Here is a 10927-nt window from a genome sequence, read left to right on the forward strand (position 1 = left end):
TCTGTCGTCTGTCTCCTCTCCCGCCCTTGCTGCCGAAGATACGTGGTCTGTGAGGACCCTGTCCTGGTCTTGTCGATGCAGAGAAAAAAACTGCAGCACCCGAGACTAGGACAAGGGGACAAGGGCCCTATGCGAATACTATCCATGGCAAAGAAGAAAAGGCAAAAGGAAATTTTCAATTGACAACCCGGAAAGTGGCGAGAATGAAAACAAGATGGATCAGATATCGGAGGTTGCCAGGGGCACCCATCACCGCCATCACCTCATCTCATTTCAACTTGGTCAACCTTGGACGAGTTCCTAGACTCACTCGTCCTCATGAGTGCTCCCCATGAGTGCTCTGGAGAGCTCCCGGCGCTTAAACGCCCGCTAGGGCCGCTATATTTGGCTGGGGTGTGCCGCTAATCCTGCCTGTGAGGGTGCTAAAGCCTAACGCCCCACGGGCCAGGGTCGCAACGTGCGGCGGCTTGAGCCAATCGAAGTGCACAGACTGCCCAAGACATGGCGCCCCACGCACCATCCGCCCATGCCATTTCTTCCTCTCCCACCATCGTCATCAAGCATCCATCGCATCGCATCGCTTCAAGGTTGCTTGCCTTCCTTTCGTGACAGAGGCCAGCGACGTGACTGGGCGTGCATCTCTGCACGCGGGATGCAGCCTTCACCACACTCCAGCGTTGACGCCACGCACGCCCCCTAGTCCAGCCCCAGCCCCAGGGCCATGATGCATCCTTTCTCCTCTTCTCTTCGTCCTCTCTCTCCGCCGTGGGCCATCTCCCTCGCCAGCCTCCACAGTCTGGACAGACCCCGGCTTGACAGCCTTGGTTGAACCAACACGTGTGCCTTCTAGGGTCACTTGGCGAGTGCAAAGTTTCCTGATATAGGCGGTGATATTGTGCGTTGGTTGTTGGGTGATGCCCTCTTGCTGCTTGCTGCCCGCTGCGCGCCGTGCCGGTGTGATGAAAGCCCGCTATGCCCCCCCTGGCCATGCCTTACTGTACCCTGCGCGGCCCTTCATCCTGGGGGCCGCTTCCTCACACCCTCTCTCGTCTGCTCTGCTTCCGCCGGAGGAGGCAGGGAACTAGGATCTGGGGACTGGGGATTGGGGCCTAGCTAAAGGGCCTAGAGACATGGCCTAGAGAGACCTGGCCACACACTTTGCATCTAGCTCTCCTCACCAAGTCTATTCTTATCCCCATCCCCCTCCGTGACCGCTCATGCTGGAACCCCCTCGCTTGTCTCAGACTCCAACGTCGAGCTATAGTGCATACATAACGTCCCGTAACCGCCCGTCCGCCGCCCCCGGCCCCCTCCTCCCAACTTTTGCGACCTTTGTACTATCTCATCGACCTCACGAGGTTCACCTTTCCTTTTCTCTGTAGTGTTTCACGGCGTGTTATTCCCCCATCGTGCCCAGAGGCACTCCTAGAGGATCAAGCGCCGGCAACGGCCACCAAGACCAGAAAACCAACCACAGTTAAAATCCCCTCTCCTCCAACCGACTGGTGCCCGGCAGCATCAGCTTTGGTTAATCACCCAATAAAAACCCCAAAATGGTAAGCAGAATTCCCTTCAGAGACGACAACCATCAGCAACTGACAACCCTCTTCAGGAATACACATACTTTCAAGGCGGAAACCGCCTCACATACCAGGAGATGCGACAAAAGCCTCTGCCTCGAGATACCTTCTTCAGCCTCAAGAACGACTCTCAAATATTACAACGACCAACATCAGTAGCCACAGAATTCGTCGACACGGACTGGGAGGAGGAGCAAGAAGAGGATGATGATGAGGAGATCATTAGCGATGTCGAGGACAACTCACCTCGCCTGAGCCTGCAGTCGGTACGTGCCCTGCTGTGACAATTGGTGTAAGTTTGAATTGTTACTAACCCTTGCGCAGTCAGGTCAACCCAGTTTCACAACCGTCTCTTCATTTGACGAGGTCCCCACGCCGAGATCAAGCGGTAGCCAAGTGAGCCCAGCTGGATATTCCCCAAAGCAGGTAGAGGGACCCCGAGGACCTCACCTGTTCCGCAACTCATCAGATGACTTCTACTCCTCCGTCAGCGAAGACGAAATCATCTTGACATTATCCCCCATCACCCCCAAGGCGCCCCGAGCCATCGCCGACCTGCTTGCAACACCTCAACTGCCTCGCCGGGCGAGCCCTTTCCAGTACACCGACGAGGAACTCGACCCTGCCGAGCTGGCCTCATGGACAACGGAGATGGTTGCGCAATCCATGCTCAATGCTGGCATTGAGCTGTCAGTTGCCGACCGATTTATGGAGAACGACATCAGCGGAGCAATCCTCATTACGCTCAAGTTTGAGGATCTCAAGGAACTCAACATTCAGTCTTTCGGTATTCGGACCAAGGTCTGGCACAAGATTCAAGCACTGAGGGACAGTCGCCCTGCATCACCCCGAGCGGCAACACCCATCGAGGATGTCCCCAGCCGAGATGTTGTGAGGGAAGCGAGGAGACGGGAGGAGAGTACATCTAGGACATCTAAGCGCCGCCCCAGTAGCAGCAGACGGAGGCCACGAACAAGGCAAGCGAGGGACGACATTACTCCGATGGAGTCGGTCTCTATCATCGGTATTGAGCAAGTCATCCCCAAGCCGCACCACTGCTCCAAGGGCGAGAACTGCTCCAAGTGGAAGAAGCAGCAGCAGCTCATCCGAGCCTTCAAGAAGGAGTACCCCAACGTGGACATCAGCGCCGGAGGCAAGGTTGTCATCGGAGACACTAGCCACCCTGAGACCGCAAAGGCATTGGATCCTAACCAGCTGCGACCCGTCTCAGATGCTGTGCCTTCAGTCGTTGCATCCTCCGATGTCTTGGGCCCTGGCGTGCCTCCTTTCCAGTATCTCCAAGAGGCCAACCTTCGCGATGTCCAGCAGAGGGACCCCCAGGACAACGTGATGCAGTTCCTCAACTTCCAGCACCAGCACCTCCGGGAATGTGGCAACGACGTCCCTCCCACGCCTCCATTCGCGGTCCTGCCAACTGCTCAGGCTCAGCTCCCTCACCAAGGCCTTCGCCGTCTGCCCAAGCTCTCGATTCCTGGCAAGACCCAGCCTGCTCCTTCGCGGCTGGCACCATCGCGTGCTTCCAGCGTCTCCTCTGCTTCTCCCGAGTATCACACTCCCCAGCAGCAGAAGCCCACGCAGGCTCCCTTCGTCCCCTACCGCATGGACAAGGTCGATCCCGTGTCCCCCGACCTTGAGACCCCCAAGAACACTACTTGGCGTCATGGCACTCCCTTCTCTGAGCTCGATGTCCCTGTCACGGCTGTGCCCATTGGCCCTGTGGCTCGTGACTTCTCTCAGTCTGTCCCCCCAGACATGAACTATCGGGCTGATCCCGCTACCCTCACCCAGCACACCTCTCCTCCCCGCTGCCAATCCCGCACCGCCCGCCGCCCATCCTTCCCCGTGATGCCGGCTCTTGAGGAGAACCGACCCATTCCTGCCGCCCGCATCTCTACTCCTCACTCGGCCTCCCCCAGGACTCCCCGAGCGTCCCGCTCCCAGCAGCCCCTTCAGCCTCCTCCTCGTGATACCTTCACCTTCTCTCGTGGCCAGCTCAACGCTTCCGAGAAGGCTCTGCCTCCCATCGGACCCAGGGGCAAGTCCCCTGCTGCTGACCCTGCCAATGGCATCAGCCATCAGGGTCCGATGAAGAAGCGCAAGACCAAGATGCTCCGCCATGAGTGGCAAGATGGCTACTTCACCCTCAAGGGAACTCGCCTCAACATGCACAAGGACGCTGATGAGCTTGACCGTACTCTCGAGTACGTCGACATTGACGACTATGCCATTGCCTGCTCCAGCCTTGCTTCGTCCTCCAAGCTCAGCGCCGCCTTCAAGACCATGCACCTCTCTCACGGCCGCCACAGCCGCGAGAAGAGCGACCCCGTCGGCGCCTTTGCCTTCCAGCTCATCCCTCAGGACAAGAACAGCTTCTCGCGTCTTCGTAAGCGAGACAGCAACCTCCACGCCTCGGGTGCCATCCCTGCTGATGGTGTCAACGGCACAGGCAAGACGCACCACTTTGCTGTCAAGAGCCGAGATGACCGCATCGACTGGATGCGCGAGCTCATGCTTGCCAAGGCTCTTAGGCAGAAGGGCGAGGGCTTTGAGATCAGCGTCAACGGCAACATGATCTAGGCCATTTTCCCTATTTTTCACGAACCTCTTCACTCCACTTCTCTACTACTCTACGTCTCTACGTCTCTTCATCTCTACTTCTCCACGTCTCTCTACCTCTCATCAACACTTCCTTTCCGCTCTTTGACGGCCTCGATTCCATCTGCTAGACAGCATGGCCTCGAGGTCCTCTTAAAACCTTTTCTTTATTCTCTCATGCTTTACGCGTCGGCGTTGTCATTTTTTATATCAGATCGTACAACCATTTGCAGATTACTTGTAGCGGCTCTCTCGCGGGATGCTCATACGATGGATGAATGTTAGCTCGAAGCGAGCCATGATGTTTATACGGGTCTTTGTTCTGTTTACTTCATTTGGGGGGAGATATACTGGATTGTACTTTCTTTTTCGGCATGGCCTTTTTTTTTTTTTTTTTTTTTTTCCTTTTTCACTTATACCACTCGCACACGACCTTTAGAACCTTTCAAGCGCTCACTCAAAGGATGTTATGAACGACGATGCGGATACCACATGGCGCTAGTTGCTTTCTTTTCACTTGACATTGGATTGGATTGGATTGGAAGATTAGCTTAGCATTTAGGATAGGAAAAGGGAATGAAAATGAATCGGTTTAATGGGATTGCTCTTTGCTTACTTGTGACTTGTGAGATTTGTGAGGTTGAGTGTTTAGTTGTGCTCTTGGTGAGAAGTGGAGTAAAGGTTTAGGTTCACTCTGATGAAATACACTTCAAATATGTATCTATTTCACTATGTTCCTCTTAAAAGCACTCATCGTCTTTGAGAAGAAAGGGGATGGACTGCAGGGCTTTTGAGATATCTCACTCAACAGACCCTGAATGACATGCATTATTGCAGACAAGGATATAGGTGAGCTGGGGCCAAAGTGCACCCATCTCTGTCGTCAATATAGCCTCGTTTCCCACCAAAACAAGCACATACGACCACATCTGCTAGAAAAATCTGGATCCCGTCCGATCTCCGATCGATAACCTGGCAAGAGTTGGATTAGTAGCTAGGTCGGTGACGACTAGCGAATCCCCAATGTTGTATGTATTTTTTTTATTTGTTTCTTCTTTTTGCCGATCTTGGCTCTTTGTTATATAGCAGTCTTGAAGCTGCCTTCATACTGTAGTTTCGGGATATATATGGCGGGCAACTTGGATGGATCACATCAAATGGTACATTTTTCCCACCTGTATATGCAGAGTACAATATCTTACAAGATCCGCTCCGACGCTCCCTGTCTCTATTCCTTCATGCCGTCATGTCATATCCTGTCTTTGCTACCCGTCATATCTGTCTCATGCCGCCGACATGAACTCGGGCCGCAAGACGCCCGACTTCTGAGCCACCTTTTCCCAGTCAATCAGGTTCCACCACGACTCGGCAAAAGCGACCTTGCCGCCCTGGCCACCAGCTCCGACACCCCAGTCGAGCAGCCAGGCGTGCTCCCAGGTGTTGAGGCACAGGAGAGGCTCGAGCTCGATACCACCGGGGGGAAGGTCACCGTCACGCTTGCGGGCACCGTGGACCTGGTTCCGGAAGAAGCGCTGGGCGGTGCCGTCCTTGCCGACCGTGTTCATGTCGGTGGACTGGGCGCGCCAGTGGGCGCCGGGGTAGGGTGAGCCGGCGAGGTAGGTGGGCAGGAGGCGGTAGTCTCCCGGGCCGGCCTTGACGAGCCAGAGGAAACCGGGGCCGAACATGGCCGAGGCGGTGATGATGAACTCGCGGCGAAGGGTCTCGATGGAGGAGAAGGAGGCCTCGAGCTCGCGGCGGAGGACGTCGGGCATGGGGGTGCCCTCGGGGGAGATGCCCTGGAAGAAGAAGTGGTTGTTGTGCGCCATGGAGGCGTAGTTGAAGATGGGGGCCTGGTTAGGCTCGCGGGCCGTCAGGAGGGCAATGGTCTTGGTGTCCTTGTCCTCGAGCTCGGTGCCTAGAGGGGAATTGGATGTTAGCATGTGTAGATGGCCGAGTTACAGCTTGCGAGGTATCGGATGCAAGGCGAGGCATTGCGCTCCACCAATGCGGCCAGGCAGCTCCAGAGGCTCACATACCGACAGTAAGAGCATTGAGCTTCTCTATCGCCAGCTTCATATACTCAGTCCAGGCAATGGCGAAGCCGCCGGGGCTCATCAGGTTGGGGACGCCCTGAGAGAAGTCGTGTTGCAGCTCGGGGACGTGGTGGATGGAACGGCGGGCATTGACGGTGGAGCGCAGGCCGAGGCCAAAGGCCAGGCGCGGTACCCTTAATCTCGGACGAAACATGAGGGGCTGTGATGTGTGTCGGTGGTGTTGTCGTCGTCGTCGTTGATCGTCGACAGCCTCTCTTCGTCTTGCCGACGATTGGACTTTTTCGACCAAAACGACGCTTTGCCTTGTTGGTCCGGCTGGTCGGAGGATGGAGGTACGTTGGGCCGACAGAGTCAGAGGAGGGGTTGCTCAGCCACAGTCCAGGTCAGCAGGCGACAGCCACGGACGGGAAAAGTGCGTGGAAAGTGCCTGATTCGCCTGTGGCTTGACTGCAGATTCTGGACCTCGCAGGCTCCCGGGCGGGGGAAAGCGGTGGCTGGGTGGAGCCCAGATCGTTTTCAGCCTTAGCCTGAGCCTTGGTTTGAAAAGGAAAGCAGGTGGTGATGGCTTGTTCCATCCGCATCGGTCACAAGCGCCAGCCGCAAGACGTGCCGTCGTCAACGACTCTGAGTTTCTGACTATCTCCTATTTTTGCCTTTTCTTCTGTTTCCCTCTCTTTTGCTTCTTCATTTTTCGCTTGATAAACTTTCGAATACGTCACACTGCGTCTTAACATTATATTTCTGCATATTCTTTGTCTTTTTTCTAGAAGGAAAAGGGAAATCACAACGGTCGCTTTTCATCTCGCCCCGTCGCCTCTCTCCGCGCTACGCTGGTCCCTTTCCAATCTGAAACATCACCACTCTCGCCTTCTCCTCCACGAGATCTAAACCATTTAGATCTATATCCCCAGATGCACCCTCCCCAGGGCATCGAGAGTCTACTTCCCGCCGTCGATGATGCTTCTTCGCTAGCCCTCGCTCTTGACGCTCCTTCGACCGTCCTCAACATGGCCACCTCTGTCATCGCCTCCGCGACCGCCGCGGCCACTGCTACGGGTTCCGCGTCGCCGCAATCCGAGGATGGATCACCCGGCGAGTGCTCATTACTGGGACCTTTCGCCCTGCTCGTCCAGGGCGCGCTCGGCGCTCTGGCCTTGCTCTCGCTCGTATACAAGCGGTGGCGGGAGAGGCCGCAACGCCCCCTCAAGATCTGGTTCTTCGACGTCTCCAAACAGGTCTTTGGCTCCGTGCTTGTCCATATCGCCAACATCTTCATGTCCATGTTGACAAGCGGTCGATTCTCAGTCCAGGTGGAACCGGCGACAACAAAACTGGCTGCTCGGTCAGATGATGACTACGCCCCCAACCCGTGTTCCTTCTACCTCCTCAACCTCGCCATTGATGTAAGCAGCCCTTCCTTAGCTTGTAACTTGCATTAAGAAAGATTCACTGACATTTTGCATTAGACCACCCTCGGAATCCCCATCCTTATCGTCCTTCTCCGCATCCTCACCGGTCTCGTCCGTTTCACTCCCGTTGGCCAACCACCCGAGTCTGTACAGTCAGGAAACTATGGCAACCCGCCTAATGCCTGGTGGTGGTTAAAGCAATCAGTCATCTACTTCTGTGGTCTTTTCGGCATGAAGATTTGCGTTCTTATCATCTTCATCATGATGCCTTGGATCTCCGTCGTGGGTGACTGGGCCCTCGGCTGGACAGAGGGCAACGAGAAGCTTCAAATCGCCTTTGTCATGATGATCTTCCCCCTTATCATGAATGCCCTGCAGTACTATATAATCGACTCCTTCATCAAGCTCAAGGAGCCAGGCGACCACGAACCCCTTGCCTCTGAGGATCCCGACGACGGCCGGCCTAGAAGGTACGACGACAGCGAGGATGAAACATCACGCGTTAGACTCGTGGACACGGATCACGAGAGCGACAGTGACGCCGATGACGAAGCTGCTAAGCTCCCTTCGCGGCCCCAGAGCAAAGACTCGGACGAGTATGATCCCGAGCGTGACGGCGACGACCGGACAATCATAGGCAGCAGTTCGAGCGCACGGAACGAGTCGGGTAAGATCGCACCTCCCGAGCTGTTCCCTAAGGAGTAGTAAGACAAGACTCAAGAGGAGGAACTTTGACTTTACAAGCGATGTTTTTGTTAGAATTTTGCTGGGCTTGTTTCTGGAGGCATCTGTTTTGTCAAGCGGTCCGTTATATCTTTAGCTGTAAACTCGCACTCCCAATAGGGCCCCTGGAGGGACAATCGCCCATCGGAGGCATACACGATTAGAAGAGAAGTGCCAAGGCGTTGAAAGATATTCACGGTGACTTCTATCGTTGCTGAAACCGGAGTGACTATTGGAACATGTTGATCGATGAGGCATTACCGCGCTCCACGATGTCGCTGGAAGCCAACGAGCCTTGTATCAAGACCGCTACCACAGTTGCGGATTGCCAATTTCCAAAGCAAGGCGGGCATCGTCGTTAAATTCCCTGAACACGGCCCTGGATAATTGATAAATACCTGCTCCGAGTTAAGGATCGCTGTGCTTGGATCGCCGCCTTTCAACTCCAAGATCCTCGAGCCTTAGAATCTTGATGGACCACAGTAAAGAGGACACTGAGAGCGCTATAGTATGACTGAAGAACCTGGCATTCTTTATTTGAGAGAAACTGACCGTCTCTGGTCTTTAACTGGACCAGCCTACAATCTCATTCTCAATGTGATTTCTCCCAACTTCTTTCTTTCCTATTTCTTTATCTCTCGTTGGGCCTTTACTATGCCAAGTGCTTGAGGAAAGCTTAGCTGTGCTAAGCTTCTATTCTTGGCATTGAGTAATATGCATGTCTGACTCGGCGTGGCCCAAATTCTTAGAAATGCTTATCCACCCGCTGCCTTGTCTCATTGTTGAGTCTCAGAAACCTAACAATACGTTCCTTCAAGTTACGTTGTCGGCCCTCCTTGAAAGAGTAGGGAACACAAGCAGGTTGGAGACCACTTGGATGTTTTTTGCGCGTGTTCTCTTGTTGAATTTATGGTTAGGTCTAATTGGGCTGCAGTATATGGAGCGAATATGTTGTTATCGATCTTCCAAGGTAGTCTTGCAAATCACCTGGGAGTAGATCATGGGCACAGAAAGTGTATGTGTTTTGTATTCAGCATGGCCTGCTTCTTGGGCCTTCTTAATCCATTCTGGGCTGGTAGATGCTATTGTTATTGTCTATGTGGCATATGAAGCCCCCCTCTATTTAGGTAGACAAATGAGCACGAAGAGGTTATCACAAGGTGAAAAGACTAATTGTGAGACAATTCCAATTTTCATTGTTGATATATATTGAGAGATAATAAATATCCTGGACCCTTGATCCCAAGCTGTGAGGTAGTACTTGGGTATAGGGGCGAACTCACCTTTGACCCATTATTCCAACTTTGTGACTGACCTGCGTCAAATGCCGGCTGGGTAACTCACTCATAGTTATCGCGGGCATGGAGACCGAGCTCTGATGCCTGCCTCGAGACACCTGAAAGACTTGCCGTCGCATGGCGAAAAGCCACACAGGCAAGTCTGGACGGGCAACAGCTGCTGGCCCAGAATTTCAGCCTCTGTCATGTCCGACCTATCTGTATCGGCCCTGTTCAGGCTGACTGGCATATCCTCGCACTTGGGCAATTTCTTACATGTGGGTGGGATATCGGGAAGGGCCATGACGAGGTCGTAGAGAGCCCTGGCATTTCTCGAATGCTTGCGAGACAATCGTCGAGCAAGCTCCATACCCCGAGAGGCGGTACGATTGAGCGCATGGCAACTGCGCCAGGAGCGCGAGCGAACATTCTTACGGAGCTGCTTATAGCTCGTAAAAGAGTCTGTGGGAGAGGAGAGCGAGCGCTCAGGGGAGTAGCATCCTCCGTCGTACTCGGAATACTTATAACCTGACATGGTTAATGTATTGACTCTCTTGTGGTTCGCTACTTGAGTGATCGTGACCGGCGCGCCTCTTGTATCAGATGGATGTATTGCAGGCACAGTTCCAGTTCAGATCGCTGCTGGTTGGCTGTGAACACAGAGAGAAAAGTACCGAGTACTTGGGACTATATATACGCCAGCTCCCAGAGATATTGTTCAAGGTTAGTCTTCTTATTGTTCAGGTGTTGAAAGAGGATGTTCTCGGGCAAGAACAAGACTGTGGGTGAACAACGGTGAGCAAGCCCTTGAGAACTATCATCTCTTTGACAAAGGGGCATGAACTAGGACTGGCACACACAGGCACCTTCTATGCCTCCCAAAGGTTAATGGTGCGAGGTATGCAGATACAGAAGCAGACTATGCTTCTTTGACAAAGAAGCTTTCTTCTCTGTTGGGTTGCTCTGAGGCCCCTGGCCCCCGACCTCGTGGAGCCTTTTTGACTTAGCTTTCTTCTCTGCCTTATGTGGACAGAAGATGGGATAACAGTGGAATCCGGGGCTTTAGACCGGGCCGGGACAGACCCGCAGCGGGGCCGGCCCCGAGGATCCACGCGGGGGCGGGTCTTTTGGCTTGAGGCTTACGGACCGGTGCCGTATTCCGATGTCAACAAGAGGAAGATGGAGCGATGGGCACAGTAGCAGCATGCTGCGGGAGTGTTGAATCAGAGAAACAATTGCCTGGACAACTGGAACTCTGCCTTGCTGCC

At 54.1% G+C, this 10927-nt stretch overlaps 3 protein-coding genes across 3 annotated transcripts; 2 read left to right on the forward strand and 1 right to left on the reverse strand.

Moving 5' to 3' along the window:
- Positions 1 to 1553: 1553 nt before the first annotated feature.
- Positions 1554 to 4178, forward strand: NCS54_00550200 (Hypothetical protein; the record flags this gene model as incomplete). The annotated part of the gene is made up of 3 exons (XM_053151003.1): positions 1554 to 1556; positions 1613 to 1846; positions 1905 to 4178. The coding sequence occupies 3 exons, from the start codon at positions 1554 to 1556 to the stop codon at positions 4176 to 4178; spliced, it is 2511 nt and encodes an 836-aa protein (XP_053006978.1).
- Positions 4179 to 5479: 1301 nt separating this feature from the next.
- NCS54_00550300 (Hypothetical protein) lies at positions 5480 to 6551 on the reverse strand (the record flags this gene model as incomplete). Its single annotated transcript, XM_053151004.1, has 2 exons — positions 6233 to 6551; positions 5480 to 6111 (listed from the first exon to the last, which is right to left on the reverse strand). The coding sequence occupies exons 1-2, from the start codon at positions 6441 to 6443 to the stop codon at positions 5480 to 5482; spliced, it is 843 nt and encodes a 280-aa protein (XP_053006979.1). The 5' UTR covers positions 6444 to 6551.
- A 610-nt stretch (positions 6552 to 7161) lies between these two features.
- Positions 7162 to 8364, forward strand: NCS54_00550400 (Hypothetical protein; the record flags this gene model as incomplete). Its single annotated transcript, XM_053151005.1, has 2 exons — positions 7162 to 7653; positions 7717 to 8364. The coding sequence occupies 2 exons, from the start codon at positions 7162 to 7164 to the stop codon at positions 8362 to 8364; spliced, it is 1140 nt and encodes a 379-aa protein (XP_053006980.1).
- Positions 8365 to 10927: the final 2563 nt, after the last annotated feature.

Source organism: Fusarium falciforme, chromosome 4, assembly GCF_026873545.1.
Source record: "Fusarium falciforme chromosome 4, complete sequence".
NCBI classification, from domain to species: domain Eukaryota; kingdom Fungi; phylum Ascomycota; class Sordariomycetes; order Hypocreales; family Nectriaceae; genus Fusarium; species Fusarium falciforme.